We start from the raw sequence: 22775 nt of genomic DNA, 5'->3' as shown, positions 1-22775 counted from the left end.
TAGGGTTCAATTTAAATGGACTAAAAACAACAGTTGCAAAAACACCCTTAAAATATCTGTGCATTAAATAAGTAGTTTAACCCTAGAACAATTAACTTACCAAGGACCAAACCAAGGAGAAACAGACCAGGTCTCACAGTGTTCTATTGGTACACAAAGTCAGGATAACAATTCCTGTATTAAAGATAAACCACCAAGGATATTTTGGCAAACAGACTGGAGAAACAGGGATTAAACCACCAACTTTTAACTAGAAGATAACCTGTTCTAGCCACAGCTAAGATCTCACAATACTCCTTTGATCCTTGAGACCTTCACTTAAGACCCACATTTTAATTTATGCTTATTTCCTTTGTTTTTTTTGTTTTTATTTAAATAATTAACAAACTAAAGCATTAAAATTACCTACTTAGTGATGTATAGGACCATACAGAAAATCTTGTCACATAATATCTAACTATGCTACTTCCACTGTCACGCTGCTCTGATTTCATTTGAGATGCATTTTGGTCGCTGATAAAATATTGGTATATTTCATAACAGCATCTTTCACGCATCCCCAAACACATATTCAGACATGTGATAAACGAAGAGTCTGAACCTGCACACCTGCAGTGAGTATGGTTTGAATTCACTTGTCCCTTTTTACAGAAGTGCCCCTGCAAATCATTGCAAACTTGTTCAGACCAATCACCTTTATTTTGTCATGAAACATGTCTTTCATGACCGGAGCGGTCTATTTCATGTGACAAAGCCCAAATCCATAGGTCACTTCATGGCTTAATGAACCTGAACACAATGTTCATTATGGCCATTGCAAAGGTGGGTAGAACTTTCACAAGAATGGCCTTCTATTTGTTGAGTGAAGTTTCTAAACTTGTAGACCCAATACCAAGGTGATTTGAAGCTGTTCTCACACCATTCTCTGGTGGTTTGACACATTTCTCCCTCCAATTTGTTACATTTCAACATTAGTTATATATATATATATATATATATATATATATATATATATATATATATATATATATATATATATATATACATATATATATATACTGATACAACACACAAGACTGTTATCAAGCTAAAGCTAAGCGAGGGCTTTGACATCTACTGCAGCAGAAAAAAAAATATGCAGCTGTATCATGTTGGACTTTGTTTATATCTCATTTCAAGTCCAAGGTGGCTTATTCCTTTTAGTAGCAGTCGGAGAAAATCAATAGGTAGAATAATGATGCTGTTGTCTGTACTGCCTCCACACCTTTATGTTCACTGTCATCAATTTAAGCAGCCTTTAGACCTCAAACCGGGTTTTTATTCATTTTCGCTTATTTATTTGCAACCACTGCTGGTATATGGGGACATGTGCGTAGTATGTGGGCTGTAAGTATGTGTGCGTGTGAGCTGGAAGAAGCAAGAACATGAAGGAGACACTATTAGAAAATTAGAGAGGAGGAGGAAAAGAGAGAGGAGGTGTGAGTGAGAGAGGTGGCAAGAGATCAGAGAAGAAGGTAAGCGTCTTTTGAGGTGAGATTTTCTGACAGGCCTGCTCAGCATGCTACACAACTACAAGCGGGAACAAAATTCAAGATGGCTTTGGTTGAAGAGGTAGGCTAGTGGTCCTCTTGCTCACCACCCTGCATAATGATGGGAAAAGAGGAAATGTTCTTACTCTGAGCCGGAGATAAAAGGATTTGTAAGGGTATGTAAGTACAGAAGAGGAGTCGAGAGAGCGATCAATAATTAATTTACTTTCAACAGTCAAGGGCAATTAACACGCTTTTTTGCCCATTACCCGCCTAAAAGGACCGACGCTGTGGCTCTAGCCCCTAATCTCGCTGACCATTGTCACAGTCGAGGATTACACAGCTAACAAATCGATGTACACACATTGGAAATCACAGGCACTTCCCTAAATGCTGGAGATTTGGATTAGAGGCAGTTTTGTATACTTACAAATATAGACCATGCCAGATTTGTTGCATTAACCTTTGTCCCGAAGAAGAGAACGAGCGGGTTTTTGTTTGTTTCACAAACAATATCACGGCCCAGTTATCCATCACAAAAAAGCAAATGCTTCAAATGAAGTGGCATATCAGTATCTGATTTAACCTAACATATTTCGAGCAGAAAAGGATGAGTCAGTATAGCGTGACCAAATATCCAGCACTGTACAAAAATTTAGAGCCATCTTTAAACTGTTCTAGGAAAATTGGTAAAAAGTGCAGATCTATATATCTAGCAGTACATCTGTATAAGTATATAAGGCAAAAACAAAGCTTGTACACTTCTAATAAACTTAAAGTCATATATTTGTTATTACCACCTTTATTCTACAACAGAGTATGAACTCTCTTTGCCTAGCTTTCTTGTAATTCCTTTAATTAGTCTTTGGGAATAGTTGTCTGGGCTTCTTGAAGCACATTCCAAGGCTTTTCTTTGGATGTTGGCTGCCTGACAAGATCCCCAACACCACTGACTGAAATACAAACCATGACAGAGCCACCACTGTGCAGATGGCTGGAGGCACTCACTGAGGTACCTCTCTTCTGACCTGCTCCATACAAACTAACCACAATTTGAACAAATTTCAAATTTGGATTCACCACTTCAGAAGACCTTTTGCATCTAATTTCCAGTCCAGTTCTTGTGTAACTTGGCATATCTCAGCCCTTTTTCCTGTTTTCTTCCCTAAGAACCACTTCTTGACAGCCACCTTTCCACTGAGACCATTTCTGATGAGGCTTCAGTGAACAGAAGATGGATCAAGGGCCAGATGCATCTCTCAGCTCCTGTGTCACATCTTCACTGGACTGTTTGAAATGTTTTTCAGATACTGTTCATTTGCTGTTGATAGTCTTTTTGTTAATCCTGCCACTGCTTTTTTCTCCTCTGGTTTCCTCAAAATCATTGTACGCCATGCTGAGATATACCAAGTTTATTGGGAATCACCCTGTTGGTGCAAAAATAGCATTTTATACTTTAGGTTTTCATAGATTCAGCTAAAGAAATGGGAACAAGTGATGTGTTTTTGTGACAGTGGCTCGACAAACAAAAATACATTGCTTTGAAACCATCAGGTACAAGTACTACACGGAAAGTAAGTGGCAAAGGCATGTCCAAAGGAATATATATATTATATATGTTCCTGTTTTTTAAACAGGCACTATGTCTGCCTTGAAAGTGTTTCAGTTGTGTCCCAAATATTAGTGATGCGTTATCATCATCACAAGCTCTTGCAACCAGTGAATGATTTCCCAGATAGAGATCTCCAATCCACTCACTCCACTGCGTTCATCAGCATTTCTTATAGGGAATATGTTGCCAGGGAAACACCATTTAGCCACGATGAGCTGACCGCAGAGTCGAGATCAAACTCTGCATAAGAAGCAGCAGCTCATCCTGCCACGATATTACCTGATGTAAATGTGTTGCAGATAAAAATAAAGAAAGAAAGAAAAACTAGGTCATAAAACCAAACCTGTCCACAGAAGGAAGCTAAGAAATGGATGATACCCAAAGCTTTGGGGAACAAATTTAACATAGATTTGATTCTGGAGTTGTGACACTAGTGATTACTGCTGAAGCTCATTTAGCTAAATAACTGCCAAACTGAATATATGTACAAAACTGACGAAAGGGAATAAGTGCTTTTTTTAAAAGAGCTAGTTGCCCGCTGTGTTACACACAAACACATTACTGTTTCACCAACTGGGTCAGTGCATAAAACTGCCAGAAGCAGGTAGGAGTTTGTTGTTTTGCTCAAGGTCAAATCAGCATGGATGGGAGCATTGCTTATAATGTGGAAAAGACTTTGTTTACTTTTCCTTTATAATAAAGACCTGAGGATTATTTTCCCTAACTACTTTTTATCCATTTTACATAGGTTAATTCCTTCCCTCGGAGACTCTAATCAGATAGTGTTACTGCTTATTACTGGGTTTTGCACAGTGAAAGACTTTTCCAGCAGACATACAAAAATCAGTGCTATCACATTTCAACACAGTTTATAATTTGTGTCAAGAAGAAAATACAAAGCAAGACAAAAACCAACTGAATGGATTAAAAAAAAGAAGTTCTGGTGGACCAAATTTGGTGATCTGAATAGAAAATTAAAGTTGATTCTTAAAATTAAGGATGATTTGCGATTCTTTTGAAATGATTAAAATTTTTAAGAAAGGGTTCAGAGGCTTAATAAAAGAGCATTTGATTAGTCAGAATCCATGTTTTTTGACTGCTGATGTTTTCAAGGGTGACTCATAGTATTTTTCACTTCACTCTTCACAAGTAAGTGATTTTTATTTCTCTTTATTTCTCTGCGGCATGATGTTTGTCAGCAGCCTGCTGATTCTGGTACTGCTTTTTTGTTCAGGGCACGAATGCAATTTAAATCAATACAACAACGCCTGGGAAAGCAGTGGTAACAGAACTAGTCCTCTGACCAAAAAAGGAATTGTTCATTTATAATTTCAGGTATGGGCTATAAGAATGATGGTAAAGCCTTAAATATTTATTTGGATTTTTGTTGATCCAGAAGGAAGTCATGAGGGTACACAGTTTCAGATCAGTAATATATTTACTTCACATTACATTGTGTTACATTGTAAATCCCATGTTTTGCCATCTCCATTTTTTTTATTTTTTACCATTTTTAGTATATTTCCATTGTTCAAATAATTAGATGGATTTTCATGTCACTTTGAGTTCAAGAAATTCATAAAAAGCTAAAGTTCACTTTGTTTGCTTTGCGTATTGGCATATAAGCTATTGTCTGTATGCAGATTACATCAACTGTAGCTGCTAAGGACAATCATACTGTATTCTAGCACTGCAAGTCAGTGAACTGCTAAATAAATTAGCTTACTGTGGCTGTTCACTTCATTGAATAATGCCATTTTGCAAGCACAGATACACATGATCTATCCTTCTGCTGAAGGGTACAGGCAGCTTATTATTAACATTAGTGTTAGCCATTTTGCAGTCTGTTCACAGAAAAGGCTGAGAAATATGTGACAGAACGTGACATTTTTTTTCCCCTTGTTCTAACACATTAGGGTTACGTCTAAAAATATTCAGACTCAGTGATCAGCTGCTGATGTACTGTTGTTACACGAAGAATAATGAAACTACTGTGGCAGACATTTTTGCTTTGGAAAGAGTAACAATCAAGTGGTACAATGATCAGTATTTGAATGAAAATGGATCATTTGAATAATCCTGGTTGTACTTCCACAAGTTGATTTGTGTTTGGGTAGTAAAATACTTTCTCTATACTTGGAAACAGTTCTGTTTGAAGCAGTTATGAGCGAAACTAGTTTGTGCTGGTGTTAGCCCCACAGCCTTTCTCTTTGCAACAATTTAAGATATATAGAAATTATTCATATTACTGCTTTAAAAACGTTTATTCGTTTCTGAATTAATTAAGGGCAATGGATGAAAAACAGAATGTAGAAGCACTGTTCACAGGTATAGCAAACAGACACATATACATTTACCTTCGTGTGACGTAATGTGTGTAATGTGAAATGATAATATTAACACTTTCTTTATGTGACAAACTTTATATTTTGACGTATAAAGTGTCCTGAAAATGTATTTGTCCCCTTCTTGATTTTTTAATTTTTTCATGCTCAAAATGCTCCAGTGCTACTTGAGCAAAACAACAACTTAAAACAACTACCCAAAGAAGAGTGGGTCACAATTCTACCACAAGAACTGTGGCCAGTTATTCTAAATGCTTGATTGTAGTTCTTGCTGCCAAGGGTGGCACAACCTATTATCAGGTTTACGGGGTAATTACTTTTCCACATTAATATTAGGTTTGGATTTTGTCTTCCTTTAATAAATTAAATAATCATTTAAAAACTGCATTTTGTAATTAGTTTGTATCTACTTACTTTGTCTAATATTAAAATGTATGTGTGTCATATATGCAAAAAAAAAAAAAGGAAGGGGACAAATACTTACAATGTACTGCAGTCAACTCAAATATTTCCCTTTTTTCATCAACACCAGGGGCTTAATATATGTCTCTCGTGTACTACTTCTAAGACAGAAACACCAAGCAGCCTGCATGTGAGTCTGATCTGAAAGCACAGGACCTGAGTCTTATGCAGTCAGAACTCTAGGGCTTGTGCATTTGTGTGCAATTGTGCACACTTATATGTGTCTGCGTGATATGAAGCCCTCTATATACTACTTGGCAAATGAGTGGATCCCTCCCTCTGGTTCACACAGAAAGATGACAAGATTATTATTGACTCTAGGACTCTGTCAGCAGCACCATGGATAATAACCTACCTACTGAGACTAGCTCAGAGTCCTCAAAAGCAGCCGCTGGTGAGGTACAGTGAACGAGTAGTTCAGTGACACATCTGTCATGAAACACAGAGGGAATCAGCACCTCCTGCAGATGCAAGGAACTATCTGCAACCTTTTATGCTGCAGCTTCATCCAACGTGGTGTCATGTCACTGTGTTTATAGCTGCACTTGTGCATATGAGGTGGGCTGGTGAACAGGAGGCTGACAGTTGCCTAAAGCAACTAGGGGGTGGGGGGGCAGGGGGAGTTGGGGTTTCTTGGTTGGGGGGATATATAAATAAATAAGGCACCCAGCTGCTATTTACAGATATCTTCTTTCCCTGGTGTGTGCAACAGAGACTCACTCAGTGGAATCCCAATTTCATCTACCAAAACATTTATGGGGGATTCAAGAGTGAAAGCTGAAGTCAAGTGTGTAGCTATACTGCCTCCTGGTGGACAGTTTAGTAAACGAAAAGAACATTTCTGCCTTACTCACATGGCAACATAACTGCTCATCATTAATTACACTCATAGCAACAATGAGATAGATAGATAGATAGATAGATAAGATTCTTGAATGACATGAATAATATTTCCAGCATTTTCTAAGAATCATAACAGGATCCTCAAAATTAAAAAATACAAATCGAAAAAAAAGAAGGGAAATATATGTTATCGTTACTCCTGTTTAATTTGCACCTGATTTTCATGGGAAGCACATTAATGTTGTGACTGTCAATTTTAGGTGTCAGATCAGATTAGCAATTCCATCTGTTAAGGCATCAGAGACATGAAATCCATAGACCTCAGGTGTCAGCTGTGTAAACAAGAGGAGCACAAGAGGTGCTAATCAGCTAAAAAGGCATATGAAGAAAAGCAGGTTGCATGAACTCATACTAAATATGCTAACAGATGATCATAATGCAGCGTCAGGCATCTTATTTGCTTTGAAATTATTAAAATAAAGGAAAGGCAGACATCCCGGTAACAACAGATATATAATAATAAGTTAAAAACAATGTGACATGTTTGATAAAATAAAGAAATATATCTTATTTGAGATTTTATTGGACGCTGTATCATAGTTTTGCCTATCCAAAGAGACAATTAAATCCCATCCATCCATCCATCCATCCTATCCCTGCTGGCACTGAGTCAGAGGCAGTGACACTGAGTGTGGTAAACTCAGTATTTATTCACAAGTCTATCACAGGCAAACATTATAAGCAAGACAGCATTCACAGCCACACCTACAGAATCAACAATCAATGTAACATGCTTGTCTTTGGATTGTGCGATGGAGACGCAGCAAGCAAAGAAAGACACACCTTTATACAATAAAAAGGAAAATGATCTCACTGATCAGTAATACAAGAACAGCATCTGAGAAGAAGGAATCATTTGGAGGAAGTCAAAATGGTTCATTGATATACAGAGTTTGAGTAATAAACTATTCTGAGATTAAAATCTGATCTAATGATGGTAGGAAATAGGACAGGACTGCCGGAGTCAAAATGCTGGTGATGTCAGAGATGAAGCAGGTGAAGGAAGATCTCTAGGTGGGTTGCACTAATGAGAGTCTTACAGAATGACAGAAGAGCACTGAGATTTAAAGCACACAGAAGAGAGGTGGATTGACTTGCAGAAGGTGGGCAAGAAATTGATTGGATCAGACAACAAGTCTGACAGTGTGGGGAAGCGGAAGTGATGTAAAGAATAGATTAGCAGCCTGAACACCCAGGAATCCAGGCAGATGAATGAATACAGATTCTTTTTATTGAACATACGCATAAGCTCCATTTAGTGTAACTAAAAATGCATTTATATGACCTGACATAACTGGCTATAAAAACAGTTATATAGGCAGTTATATTGATTAGTACTTATGATAACTGCAGCATTACATTAAAGAGTGGGATATTAGTAAATTGAGCAATCTTTTGATATAGTTGCAAAGGCTGACATTGCTATCTGAATCTATCCAAGATAGGGAAATGCAGTTGGATATCATTTAAACTAATGCATAGTCATAGTCATAGTCATTCAGGGGAATGTCAGGTGACTATGCTATGCCTATAGTTAGCTAAGGAAGAGAGCAGACAAAAGTTGATGTGGTATGAAAACAAATAGGACATGAAAAGAGGGACGTGGAGAACTGCTCCGTGTATCATAGGAGGTACGCCAGAAGCTTGAGCCTGTAACATCACAAGAAATTAATCAGGTTCCAACCCTAATTATAAGCTTTATCAAAAAGGGACGTTTTAAGTCTAATCTTAAAAGTAGAGAGGGTGTCTGTCTCCCAAATGGGGATAATGAGGTAATATGAACTCTTTAAGATATGACGGGGCCTAATCATTCAGCACTTTGTATGTGAAGATGATTTTAAATTCCATTCTGGATTAAAATTGAAGCCACTGAAGCTAATATTGGAGAAGAGATATCTATTTTTTGAGTCCCTTGTCAGAACTCTTGCTGCGAGGAGTTTTTAGGACAACTTGACAGTATGAAATTACTCTATGTGTCCACCCTGGAAGTAAATCCATGCACTAGTTTTTTCAGTATCAGTCAAATACAAACAATATTTTGTCAGCCCTGCACAGACTTGGAGAAAGAAGTAGTAGTAGTAGTTTGTTTAGTGTGTAAGTTAAAGGACATAACCTGGTCCAAAATGGCAGTACTGGAGCAGCAGTAGAGTCCAAGGTGACACCATCCAAAGGTTGAGGTATGAGGTTAGACACTGTGATTTATGGGGCCATATGTATTTTTGTCTGCATAGCAAATAAATGAAATACAGGCTGTAGAACAAGCTAACCACTAATTGCAGTGTTAGCAGTCTGATACCCTGCCCCTTTCATGTGCTCAAGTACCACTGAGCAAGACCATGATCCTGCAGTTTCTCCCAGTGGTGTGCAGCATTCATGGCAGCTCTGTTACTATTGGTGTAAGCATGTGAATGAGTGGAAAAGAAGCGCAATGTCAAGGGCTTTGTAGAACACAGCTAACATGTAAAAGTGCTATATAACTGCAGAACATTTACAATTTACTCTGGTCTGCATTAAAGCAGAGAGATTTAATGTGTTCAATTATCTTCACTTGTTCAACATCAGCAAATAATGTTTTGAATATCTACCAGGGAACAAAATGAAAATGTTCCAAAGCTTTCAACAAGGAATACTTTTGGTGAGGTAAAGCTTTTCCTTATAACCTCAAGAGACTTTTCTGTAGCTCTGTTCTTATTTCCTCCAAGTTGTCACATGTGAAAATGTGACCTGATAGATTGTGTCAATTACAAGGATGCTTATTTCAAATGGACAGGAGGGGCTAAGCTGCTGTTGCTCTAAAGTAACAGTCAATTGATGTCATAGATTACTTAAAACCCCCTTAAACTGCAATTTGTGCAGCCTAATAAAGGCACGGGCCATAAATTAGTGATGCAGCAGTTCCCACTGAAACCGCTTAATCTTCCTCAATATACTGTAGTTATAAAGCCAGCAAAACAAAATTGGATCCCAAACCCTACAATGCTAGAGGAAGAAACAGGGGCAACTTCATGATGATCATCACTTACAGCTGCTTCGTGTAAACCTTTAATTATTGAAGAACAAAATATCAAACCTTGTTTTTATAATGTCTTATCCTAATGCTAGGATACTGAGAGCCTGAGGATCTCAGAAAAGTCATGTGATTTAAAAAAAAAAAAAAAAAAAAAAAAAACGTCATGAAGCAGCAAAGTTAAGTTTGGACATAAGAATCAAACCTTTTTTTTTTTTCCTGAAATCTCAGTTGCTTTCATATTAGACATTTGCAGTGCAGAAAAAACAAAACAAAAAAAACAAAACAAAACATAACTAACCCACCATTGCGTGCTTTGGTAGAGGGTTTAAAACATTTTCTGACAAGTTCATAGCACACCATGTTGACAAAAAGAAAAAAAAATGCCACTGTACAAGTTCATTTACATTGCCGCTCTGTACATTTCAGACATATCAGGCAGGGATTTACATTAAAGGCACAGTTTCATCCAACAATATTCATTTTGTCACAAAAATGTGGAATGGAAATAACTGTTTGCATTGTTTAACAAAGCTTATGTCCTAGAAACAAATACCCTGCAAAAAAAGTGAACAGCCTGGCTGTTCAGTTCAAGAAACAAATGCTGTATAACACGTATGTTTTGGAAACACATGCACTGAACACATGCTTTGGCCAAAGAAAATAAATTTTATCTATCATGAAACATTGATGTTGATCTCATTAGAGATGTGAAGTTTTAACTCTTTAGACACTCACATGCCGCCACCCCCCCCCCCAAAAAATAGAAAATTACAAATATATATATTGCACAACATTCTTGGGTGGTGTTTCAAAAAAAAAGCACCAACAACGTGACTTGACACCCAAAGTGGGTCAATGGCAACGATGTCAGTATTGCCTTGCTTCTACAGTGAATAGCCTCTGAAGTCAACGCATTACTTGGATTTGTTTAATTTTAATTCCAATGTAAACAGTTTAAATCCTATGCTGTTACTGTAAATTTGCTATAGGAGTAAAGTACCAGTTTATTAAATTACACGTTTTTATTTCATATGCCTTTAATGTTGAGTACTTTAACAAAAATAGCTAAAAATACACCAAATCAACCTTTACCAAAGTATTCAGACGCAAAAGGGAAAAATTAAAAAAAAAAAGAAAAAAAAAAAAAAGGCATCTTTATCACACCATCACCTTATAGTGTCCCAAACATGTGATAAGTGACCCCAAAAAACAAAACAAAAACAAAGAAGCAATTTTATCCCTTTTCCCCAATGTTTTTCCAAAGATCACAGTTACATTCAATTTAAAAAAAATAAAAAAAAAATATTTGGAAACACAGGAAGGCTTGGTTGGTAATCTTCGGATCCTCAGGCAACAAACTTGTTCTTGGTTGTTGAACCACTCTTTGTGGCCGTGTCTGCATGTGACTGGTAACCAATGATCACTTTTGGCGGAACGCCTAGCCTCTCTTTATACACACGCCTAAAGAAGCAAAGACATTTTACATAGTAGCTATGAGACAAACTCAGCCATTAAAAAAAAAACCAAAAAAAAAAAAAAAAAAAAAAAAAAAACCCCCCACAAAAACACACCCCCCCCCCCCCCACACACACACAAAAAAAAAAAAAAAAAACCCACTTTTGTTACATCTTCCTGTAACAGGCTTCTTACTTCAAGACTAATACTATATGATACTACAGATAATTCTGAATCGTACTTCTAGACAGAAGAGAGGAAAACTTAAAAAAAAATAAAAATAAAACTTGCACAACAGCATCTAATGTGCTCAGATTTTTTTTCCTCATCTACAATTGTGGCATTTCCAACTTACCCTATGTGTGTGATGGCTTCTTTATTTTCATAGTCTGTAGTCCATATAGCGATCTTATCACCTTTGGCTCTAACGTTAATGACAGCTCCACAAACATCATCACTGTAGTCGTCAAAAGCTTCTCCAACAAGACACAGGAGCTGCAGGAAAATATGAATTTTTAAAAGATTTGTTATTGTGGACACATGTTTTTGTTTTAAATGCAGTACCTGAAACGTTGTGTACTTAGCATTCACTGGCTTGTCACAGTTGTAGTTTGCTATTTAAAAAAACAAAACAAAAAAAAACAACAACACTGCAAGGACTCTGCTACATGGAATTTATCCTTTTATCTACACCTGTTTACACTGTACATTCCTATTGTCATGTGTCAAAACATACACACTGTACAAGGCCAATTGATGAGAAGAATGATGACTCTGTTAAAGCAACCAATAATACAAGAGGGCGCAACATACCGTCTCCAACCAGAACCGATCCAGGTCTGATTTACGTTGCTGCTTGGACAGAGTTATCAGCCAGCGGCCGCCTCGCCGGTTCCTTTCATCTTCCCACATGGGCTCAATCCCATCCTGTATTCAAACACAAGCCCACGCCAAATACATCACTGTTGCATACAAGTCATCAAGAAATTAATACATTAACAGACAACTAATGTATTAACTAAAGTCACATGAAGCTGAATTACTGAGACACTTGTATGCTCACAACTATCCCCATCTATGACAGCGGGAAGAGGAAAAAAGACAAAAAAAAAAAAAAAAACAACCCACAAACCAAAACAACATACTCTATTGTGGAATTTTAAATTTTGGAAGGTTTTTCCGTTGAAACAAAAGGCTGGATAAAGCATTTCAATAAACTGAAAAGCTGGGGAACAAAACAAAACAAAACAAAAAAAAAAAAAAAAAAAAAAAAAAAACCACAGTCAATGCACACGGACTACGCCATTTGTCAGCTTAATGCAGAAGATGCTCTTTTCCATTCTGATTATTTGATAGGTGGGGTCCACCTTCAGTGTTTACTAAAACAACTTTTGTGAACCAGAGAAAAGGAAATAAAAGACTGACATTTTACACGGGGATACTATAAATACTGAAAGGGACAGAAAAGTACTTCTTACCTTAAATAAAGAGTAGTCACAGCCAGACATCAAGTTACTTGAGAGCTGAATGTGATTGTATAATCTAAGAAAGAAAGCAATTTTTTAAAGAAAGAATTGTAATTTCATGCATCACCAGCAACCCACAGCTCATCTTGGCACCAACACATACAAAAAAATTTCCTATTTCACAGACTCAGCATATGATTGAAGGCTGTACAGGACAAACGTAAACATCAAACACTGTTAGTTAAGTTGTAGAGAGTCTATTCGGAGAACTGTGGTTTATGTTGTCAAATGTCATTTTTGTACTCTGCCGTTTTTGGTTTTGTTTTTTCAACTGTGAGGCTCATATTTTGTGACAAGCTGGATTTGGCAGTGTTAGGAAGGTTTAGTCTGTTGTGATGTCTGGAACAGAAGACAACACAAGAAATACTTTTACTTTCTTGGCATCTCTTTGTCTCTTTAAAAAAAAAAAAAAAAAATCCCATCACAATAAGGCGTTAACTCTGCGACAAATGAAATTTACAGTGGTTCATAACTTTCTTGTTAGTGTTACTAAGGGTCACCATTGGCCTAGAGACTACACTATAGGAGCTATAGTTTAAGGATGGGCACACCTTTACCAAGCTTACTATAATGAGCATAGCATACGAATACATGCAACCTCTCCTCAACGAATAGGCCAATTTGAATTTTATTGAAACACACCCACACAAACAGGAATTATCATCAACATTAAAAAAAAAAAAAACAAACAAACAAAAAACAAACCAAAAAAAAAAAAAAAAAAAAAAAAAAAAAAAAAAACACATCCATACTATAATTCTAGCTTTGCATTTAAGTCTATGATACTGAGTGGCATGAACTCTACAAGTATCAAAAACTTACGCCCAGAAGTCCTCCACAGTGTCAAATTTGGAGATGAGACGAAGGTTGGCTTGCCACGTCTTGCTTTTGTCATTCTTGAAAAACCAAAGAGCCCACCTGAAAACACAAACAAGATGCCTTATTACAGAGTACGACCGCATACTATGTCTACATTTGTCAGGGTGGTAGTGAAGAAAAATTTGCAATACAAGTATGTTCTTTCTCAAACTTTTACCACCTCAAACATACTATATAACAATGGCAAAATTCATTTAAGAGGGAGACTCACACTACTGTAATATAACATTTTAATTGCGTTCAGTATTTTTGTAGCTGTTATACATAAGGTAGAATGATACATGAATGTTATAAGAGCTTCATTTTGGCCAGCAGGTCTGGGGCTACAGCTGTATCGATTTATACTTCTACAGGAAAGACAGACGTGGATAAATGCTTACCTGTTTTGTAGTGGATGTTTGATGTACGTTTCAGGGTTCACAACCTTCTGAACAGCTGTTTCACATTTCTCCGTTTCACCATTTGCAGGAACTGAATTTGACGCCTAGAAGAAAAATTAGTCTAAGTTGTTTTGGTATTTTAATGATTATAACCACGTGTGTGCACACCGTGTCTGAGAGGTAGAGTAATTTAACGTCTTACACATGCCTGTGAAAACATTAAGCTATCGTGTCTACATGTTTAGGGCCTCTTTAGCCTGTTAAGTGCTCCACCTCCCCGTGGAACAAATGGCTTGAATCTACAGACTTGTAGCAAACTTGAGAAAAGAAATAGGTTTTCTCAAAGGGTAGCATTTATTATCGTTTGCCACTTTAAATTGCATTATAGAGAAGATGTCTAGCTCATTCTTAAACACATTTCCCCACACTGACCAACTTTTGGTTTCCAGCTAACGTTAGCTGGAACCCACGAGAGTCGTTACCGGTGTCCTCTCATTCATACAAGTATCTGAGTTCAACTCAGGGCACCGACCGGGGCATATACCCAGTCAACGCAGTATTAACCCGGCGTAAACGACACTTTAAAAACAGTTACTGTAACTGGTCTTACAAGCAGTATTGCTGATATTAAGATTTAAAAAAAAAAAAAACTGGCTATAATTTACTATGCTAAGTTGCTTGGCTAGCGAGTTCTGTTACCTGTCAGAGGTAAAGTTTACAAGATTTCTCAGGCTCTCGATTATTTAGACTAAACTGTCACCTAGTTGTCTTTTACCGCTGATTAATTAAATACTCCATAAACGTGCTGTTTGAAAGATAAAGAACCGCACATATCGAGCTTCGATAACCTATTCTAGCAAAGGGACTCACCACCAGTGCGGTCGCCATCTTCTGGAAATCACTTTGAGTTTTTCGCCGTGTGTTAAAATAGCTTGGATTGGGTCGTATGGTAAACACAACACGCATGCGCAAGCAAATACGTACAAAATTAAATATTGGTTCAACGTGTGAGGGGAAAAAACGTCATCCTCCTTCAGGTTTGATAGCGTGGACAACGGTTAGTGGAAATAAACTCTGAAGTGATACGAACGCACTGGATAAACTGTATTCATAATAATTATGTACATTACGCGAAAACTGAGAATCATCTTATGGTTAAGACTCACTGTAGCAGTGGGAACTTGTCGATGTTTTTCTAAATAACAGTTTGATATGGACAATTATTCCCAAAATGTGTTGTTGCATTTAGGAAAATCAGTGTGTGTATATATATATATATATATATATATATATAAATAAATAAATGTATTTGTTCTTGTATTTGTAATTGCAAAGCCAGTGTGTTACTATTCGACTATACGTGCCTCTGACCCAAACAGCCAGTCAGTTTATACAGACCCTGATGGACGTGACAGAATATCGCAAAGGCAATTTTTTCATTCATTTTGTACCTGTATAGGAAAAAGTATGACGTCCATTGTCCATTATATGATACACAAAAACTGGAAATATGTGTGAGTGACCTGTGAGACCATATTGCAGTATGTAAGCAGCATTCTTAATTATTAATTGATTTCACTGTGGTATTATCTGACAGGTGCTTCCAAAATATAACAAATATTGATGCCTTTATGTAAATTAATGATTGCCATCTTGATATTAACCAACTAAATGTCACTGAAAGACACGTGCAGTTGGCTGAACAACCAACAGAAAAGCAGAAACCTTTGGTTTTACAGAGGTTTTAATTGAAATGGATCAGTCAAACATATCTTACTGTTAGTAAAAACATCTAACAGTCAAAAGTACGCTATCAAAACAAGTGCTGAGAAACAAGTGCTTTAACTATGGCAGGAGACTCTTTAAAGGCTGGATGTGAAGGGTTTTTCTTTCAGGCACTTCAGAAAGTCAACACTGTGCGGATACTGCAATGAGAAGGGGGAAAAAAGAAAGTTAGGCTAAGGATGCAAGGCACTGCAGTTCAACAACAAAATACATTGACTACAGAGCCACTTCTGTAAATTGAATTCTAATGTACACTGCTTTTCCACACCTCTTTCCAGCATGCATGAGGTCAAATCCCTCATTGATCTTCTCAAAGGGCAGTGTGTGGGTTACAAATTCATCCACCTTCAGCTTCTTACTCATGTAATCTTCCACCAGTTTAGGAACACTCTCCACACTCTTCCACCCTGAGGGTGAACAACAAAACCAGTTTTACAACTGCAAACATCAGTAAGGCATGACTGAACCATTTTACTGAAATTGTTGAGGCAAAGCACCAATTACCTAGATAAAATAGATAAATAATAGGTCTTAATACAACTAAAAGAAGCTACAAAACTTAACATGCTGAATCTATGGGTTTAAAAACAGCATATGCATTCCAGTTTTCACATTAGCCAACAACAATAAGTCTCATAAAATACCATTATAGATTATCTCCAAAAGTTGAATCTGTTCATCTGGACGTAGCGTTTTTTGTGGGAGAAAAAAACGCTACATCTCCCACAAAAAACGCTACATCCAGATGAACAGATTCAACTTTTGGAGATTTACTTTCCTGGATGATTGAGAATGCATCAAGACATTATAGATTATGTTTTCATTACAAAACAATTTGTCCTATCTGACTCCACTTAACAAAAGGTTATGCTTATAAAAAAAAAATACGCAAAATAAAGGAGAAAGCTGCAGCCAGACAATATTAAGCACTTTAAAATAAATTCTTTAACTCAGGCCATTACCTCCAAAGGCTGTGCCTCTCCACACGCGACCTGTCACCAGCTGGAATGGTCTGGTGGAGATCTCCTGTCCAGCTCCAGCTACACCAATGATGACACTTTCACCCCAACCTTTGTGGCATGCCTCCAGAGCAGCTCTCTGACACACACACACACACCAAAAAAAAAAAAAAAAAAAAAAAAAAAAGACAGACAACAATAAATAAATGTTTTTGGGTTTTTTTTTTGTTTTTTGTTTTTTTTTTTTTAAAAACTTACCTTGTACACCAGCGGTCCCCAACCTTTTTTGCGCCACGGACCGGTTTGTGCCCGACAATATTTTCACGGACCGGCCTTTAAGGTGTCGCGGATAAATACAACAATAAAACTAGTACCGGTACCGAAAAAAAGAAGATTTATTCATAACACACGTGAAAAGACCCAGGAAAACAGAGTTAACGAAAAAAACGATAACAAAATAACGCTAAAAACCGATCAAAACCCTGAAAACCGTACATTTCACACCCGAGTCTCAACTCTCGCGGCCTGGTACCAAATGACTCACGGACCGCTACCGGTCCGTGGCCCGGGGGTTGGGGACCGCTGTTGTACACTACTTACAAAGTTACACCACAGTGCTATAATACTGTGCCTGAGTCTCACCATAATTTGCACATTTCCAATGCACTCAAATGAGTAGTCCACACCCCCATCAGTCATCTCCACCAGAACCTCCTGGATTGGCTTGCTGTGGTCCTTTGGGTTTACAAATTCAGTGGCTCCAAACTCCTTGGCTTTTTCAAACTTATCAGGGTTGATGTCCACACCGATGATCCTGGTTGCTCCAGCAGCCTTGCAGCCCATTATAACGGCCAAGCCCACAGCTCCAAGGCCAAACACAGCACATGTGGAACCAGGTTCAACCTGAGTGAGCATGAGATAGAATACAAATGTGAAAGTTTAAGTGTTGTGCCTACATGATAAATAACCATATAAACACAATAATCCAAGTATGAACTCTAAAATAGATTTGGCTTACGTATTGCTGTTCTCATCTTTTTTAAGTGTGGGGGGAAAAAAGGGGGTTAAAAACACACAATAATTGAAACATGGATCTTAACTGTTGGCTCCTATATTATTCTTTCTGTAAAGACCTGAATACATAATTTAAATTTGAAGGACCTGCTAGCACATCAAAAACTATTTGTGTAAAACTGCAAATTAAGAAAAAAGAATCTATCAACTATTTTCCTATTACTCTATAGGTGACACTGCAACAAACATGTAAAAAGATTGTAAATATTCCAATGATATCTAATGTTTTGCACGATGTCTTTGCAGATGAGCAGCGTCATGTCATACCCACCTTGGCAGTATTAAGAGCAGCACCATATCCTGTAGAAATGCCACATCCGAGAAGGCACACTTTATCCAGCGGAGCCTTCTCATTCACCTTGGCCAGAGAGATGTCAGCCACTACAGTGTACTCAGAAAAGGTGCTGGTCCCCATGAAGTGATACACTTGCTTTCCCTTGCAAGTAAAGCGTGATGTCTTATCAGGAAGCAGACCCTGACCCTGGGTTACTCTGCAGGGTGAAGGGGGAAGGAAATGTGCAAATTAGCATGATGAAATGTGCAAAGAAAACATAATAGGTTCTGACTGAGCTTTTGTTGCCCTGTGGTGGGGCATCTTTCTTTAATGAAATTGTTATCACAAAAGTAGACTTCAGCACCTCAAGGTTACGTAAATAGACCTTCATACATTACCTAATTTTCTGGCAAAGGTTAGTCTTGGGGTTTTTGCAGAATTTGCATTCACCACACTGAGGCACATACAACGGGATGACAGTATCACCTTAGAAAAAGAACAAGACAAAAACAACCCACATGCAACAAATATTTATTCATAAGTATACCAAGAAGTAAAATATTAAAGTTTTAATGTTTTGTTTGGCAGCTGTTTACCTGGCTTGAACTTGGTAACACCTTCGCCAACACTTTCAACTGTTCCAGCACCCTCGTGTCCCAAGATGACAGGGAAAAGCCCCTCAGGGTCACTGCCACTCAGAGTGTAGGCATCTGTATGACACACGCCTGTAGCAAAGATCTGAAAGACACAGTGTCACTTAAAGTTCACGTCAGGCATGGCTGCTGGATGGAAGAGTATAATATTAGTACTACTTCATTTAAAACATTATGTTGAATTGAACTTAAACCTTATTTATGAAAAAAAAAATCACTGACTAATTTAATATGTGGTTTCAAACCTTAAAACCAAAAGCCTGGGGTTGATGGGATTGAAAGAATAAAGAGCAAAAACAAATAGTTTATTTTTCTGCTTATCAAATAACACTTTCATAGGACTCTTCCTTGTTTATGCACAGCTCTCTTAAGGATGCAGTCTGGACTTTAAATGATTGCAACAGCTTCATTCTTTTCTTTTCACCCATTCTGAAAAGCCATGTCCAAATTATCACCCCACCACCATGCTTGACAGCTGGTACAAGGTGTTGTGCATTGTGACCTAACATCCTCACTCTGTTATCATCTCTTCAAAAGGAAATTGTTCCAGACATCTTGTGCTTTATTCAGATACAAATTTGCTAACATAAGCTGTTCTGGTATGTTCCTTGTAGGGAGAAGAGGCTTTCTCCTAAAGAAATTGATACTCACATACTTAAGGTTTCTTAAAGACAAACACCCAGGTCTTTATGAGGATTTTTTTGAGGCTCCTATTTCAACAGCATTGAAATATGAATATAAATTTAATATATTTAATATTGGCCGTTTTACAATTGGCAATTACCCGATAGCCACATTAGCAGCCTGTTATTATTCAGGTAGCAGCTTATAAAATGATACGGTTAATGTGGGAGTTAGGCAGCAAATATCAGTCCTGCCCATCGGTAATGTTAATAGGCAGTGTTAATGCTATATATTTTTTTTAAGTCTCAGAATGAAGCTGAGAGAGGTCTGTCAGCAACTACCCTGAAACAGTGGAATCCTACCTCTATTTGATCAACAGCAAAAACATGGTAACCAGAAGCACAGGAAATAATTATAGATGTAGCTGAATACACTTAGACTAGTATTGTTCTCATCTTTATTTTATTTTTTTAAAGAAATGCCTGTTAATTTTAAAAGTTTTGGCAGTAATTTTTAAATGTTCATCCTGTCAAAAGTTTTTCAGTAATGAGGTGACAAGTCTACTTTCATATTTCAATTAAATTTTATTTATACAGCGCCAAATCACAACAACAGTTGTCCAGCTTCTTTTGTACCTTCATCAGCTTTAATATTTAACACGGTAACTGAGGCCTGTAGAGCCTGAGATGTAGCCTGACCTTGGGGTGAATTTGCTGGGGCATTCACTCCTGTGAAACTTCTAGCACTGTATAAATACTTCAGACAAGCAAACTGCCAAAAAAAATCTGCTTTAATAGAGGAAGCTACACTTGCTGATGATCCTTTAATTAAGTGCATTTGATTAGCAGCACCTGGCTGCTACTTACCCTCTTAATTCCTATGGGAATAGTAAAGGTAGTTTTTCAAATGATTGCCTAGAGTCCTATGAAAGCTATTTATCACATGACTATAGCAACATATCTTAAAAGAACACACAAATACTGAATGAATCTAAAATGAACATCGTTTTGTTTTGTGTTTTTATTCAGTTGCAGTCAAGTCAGGCTTTAGATTTATGAACGAGTCTGATGATCTGAGTTACCTTAATGCGAACTTCATGGGCCTTAGGTGGGGCTACCTCCACCTCTTCAATAGAAAGAGGTTTCCCTGGCTCCCAGGCAACGGCTGCCTTGCACTTGATTACCTGAAGGCAAAGGACAGTATTTTCCATGTCTACATGTACATGTGTTTTTCCATGTCAAGTGAGTAGCTGCAGCTGTGGGTTGGCTCCAGCTTTACAGTCCCTGTGGCAGATCGAGCTAGTTGCAACCAGCGTAGTTAGCCTTTGCACTCTGTCAAAGATTATACTTCTCTAAGATTCTTCCTGATAATGTTTGCTTTAATAGTATTCAGCCTACATAACCCCCAATAGCGCCGTCAGTATTGATGCTTTTTAAACCATGCCATCACTATTATCACTATGGCTTTTAAGTGCTGCAGCTACTTGCAAAAAACTGTTTGCCGCTGACCCACCAAAGATCCCTGTTAAGTAATCGAACAGTGATTCTTTGTACTTCATTCAGAGCAAATTAATGCGTGCATGCTAGCTTACAGAACTTGCCAGGTTTACAATAAACTTGAACTTTAAGGCAACTTTACGACTAATGCACAAACGGAAACAATGCTTGTTTGTTTGTGTGTCATATATTTCTTACACAGTCTGTGTGAACAGTACTCACTTTACCAGCTGTCTCCATGCTCGTTGTTTCTAGAGAAGAAGAGAACGGGCCACTGAGCAGCCGTAAAGGAGTTAACCTTCGGACCAATCAGATACGAGAACGCCTAGCGTACGCATGACGCATTTGGGAGCAATGAAGAAAATAGGCCAAAAAAGGGCGCTTAAGAATTTCAAATAGTTGCATGCTGCTGGTACGACTTCTGTTACTACTAATGATAATAATTTTAACAGTTATTAAAAAAAATACTTTTGAATAAAACAAATTACTAAATGAAAACATGTAGGCTTCAATCTTTTATTTTTTTAAACACTTCTCAGAAATAACTTCAGTCATCGCTGAATGTCATCATTGACAGTGGGGACTTTCGCTTTTTGGATGCTGGAGAATATGTTATGTTTATCTTTAAAATTTTACTGATATATTTGTACAGTTGGAATAAGTACTAACCCTGAACTTGAACATCTTAGTACTTCATGTTAAACTAGACAATTGTTAACGGCGCCAGTCAACATCAATGACAAATGATGTTCTTGACCAAAAATGTTTCAGGTGTCTTTAAAGAGAGAGCAGGATTACAATGCAATTTGTGTTTTGAATTCTGTTTTTATATTTCATTTTCACTCACTTATGGCAGTTAAGCAGCACCAGGCATGCAGCTGAAACAAAAATTAATACTGTTTCACACACATCTAAAATTTAATTTGGAATAACAATTATAAGCTGTCAAATTCACTTATGATAGACCTGTCATACAAATATTTAAAAAAAAAATACAATGCCTAAATACCAATCTTACATAGCTGACCTTCCTACCAGGCTATAAATACACAACGTTTGACATTTCCTCACATACACACTCTGGTGTTTTCAGTCTGTATTCTGTGTTTAACCTCGTCATATTTTCCTAATATCAGAGTTTCCTTTTTAAAATCAGTCACTCTACTTCCAGTAGTCTTGTCCTTGTTTCTGATTGGTGAGATACTGCCAGCAGCACCTCCTTCATGTAAATAATGTTGATGATGTTAGGATAAAAAAAAAAAAAAGCTGGATAAGGAAATTATATCTTTGATATGTTGAAGCTTGTTTCAAAGTACAGCACACTCTTCCAAATGTGCTTTTAAGCCTCATTATAAATCTAAAAGTCAGAGTCACAAACCATTTGTTTCTGCACTATATGAATGACTTCATTGGTGTTGTTTTCGATTTAGCACCTTTATTATTCATTTTGCACCTTTTTAAAAAAAAAAATATTTATTTATTAGAATTGCTTTTAGTCCCTTTTAGGCTTGGTTGTTTAGGTTTGATTCATCCAGAACCCAGGGTGTTTTGAATGCTGTCCAGCTGTTACTCTGTGTTACACTGAGAAACTCACAGGGTTTAATGCTGCAACTGTTCCTTGCAAACAGATGTTGTTTCTAGTATAGTGGTTTTTATCTCTGCCCATCATATAGGATACTGGTGTTTGATTTCCTGACTGGAATGAAATTTTTGGTCATGAAAATAACATGTTGGATTGCCCACGGTGGGTAGTTCTTGAACCAGCTGAGTGTTTCAGGGGTTCCCCTCAGAGTCTGAGAAATAGATCAA

At 37.3% G+C, this 22775-nt stretch overlaps 2 protein-coding genes across 2 annotated transcripts; both read right to left on the bottom strand.

Annotated features, from left to right (window-relative positions):
* Positions 1 to 10000: 10000 nt before the first annotated feature.
* Positions 10001 to 14997, bottom strand: LOC134635868 (eukaryotic translation initiation factor 4E-1A-like). Its single transcript, XM_063485498.1, has 7 exons — positions 14972 to 14997; positions 14102 to 14205; positions 13665 to 13760; positions 12795 to 12858; positions 12130 to 12243; positions 11672 to 11811; positions 10001 to 11322 (listed from the first exon to the last, which is right to left on the bottom strand). The coding sequence occupies exons 1-7, from the start codon at positions 14987 to 14989 to the stop codon at positions 11208 to 11210; spliced, it is 651 nt and encodes a 216-aa protein (XP_063341568.1). The 5' UTR covers positions 14990 to 14997; the 3' UTR covers positions 10001 to 11207.
* Positions 14998 to 15827: 830 nt separating this feature from the next.
* LOC134641631 (alcohol dehydrogenase class-3) lies at positions 15828 to 21258 on the bottom strand. Its single transcript, XM_063494124.1, has 9 exons — positions 21189 to 21258; positions 20552 to 20653; positions 18790 to 18931; positions 18592 to 18679; positions 18191 to 18410; positions 17488 to 17748; positions 16849 to 16984; positions 16155 to 16293; positions 15828 to 16026 (listed from the first exon to the last, which is right to left on the bottom strand). Exons 1-9 carry the CDS (start codon positions 21204 to 21206, stop codon positions 16002 to 16004), a joined length of 1131 nt encoding a protein of 376 aa, XP_063350194.1. The 5' UTR covers positions 21207 to 21258; the 3' UTR covers positions 15828 to 16001.
* Between the last annotated feature and the right edge of the window lie 1517 nt (positions 21259 to 22775).

This window comes from Pelmatolapia mariae, linkage group LG2 (assembly GCF_036321145.2).
Source record: "Pelmatolapia mariae isolate MD_Pm_ZW linkage group LG2, Pm_UMD_F_2, whole genome shotgun sequence".
Lineage (NCBI taxonomy): Eukaryota > Metazoa > Chordata > Actinopteri > Cichliformes > Cichlidae > Pelmatolapia > Pelmatolapia mariae.
Note: the sequence above shows the minus strand (reverse complement) of the source record. Positions and strands in the feature narration are given on the sequence as shown.

What these genes read in the sequence shown, in the direction of transcription:
- LOC134641631 (XM_063494124.1), bottom strand. An exon ending in TGTTACCAAGTTCAAGCCAG is followed by an intron (nt 18,680 to 18,789) that starts GTAAACAGCTGC and finishes TCTTTTTCTAAG; the next exon opens with GTGATACTGTCATCCCGTTG. An exon ending in GAGAGGCACAGCCTTTGGAG is followed by an intron (nt 16,294 to 16,848) that starts GTAATGGCCTGA and finishes GTTCACCCTCAG; the next exon opens with GGTGGAAGAGTGTGGAGAGT.
- LOC134635868 (XM_063485498.1), bottom strand. An exon ending in AAACATCCACTACAAAACAG is followed by an intron (nt 13,761 to 14,101) that starts GTAAGCATTTAT and finishes TTGTGTTTTCAG; the next exon opens with GTGGGCTCTTTGGTTTTTCA. An exon ending in ACTGTGGAGGACTTCTGGGC is followed by an intron (nt 12,859 to 13,664) that starts GTAAGTTTTTGA and finishes TTTCTTTCTTAG; the next exon opens with ATTATACAATCACATTCAGC.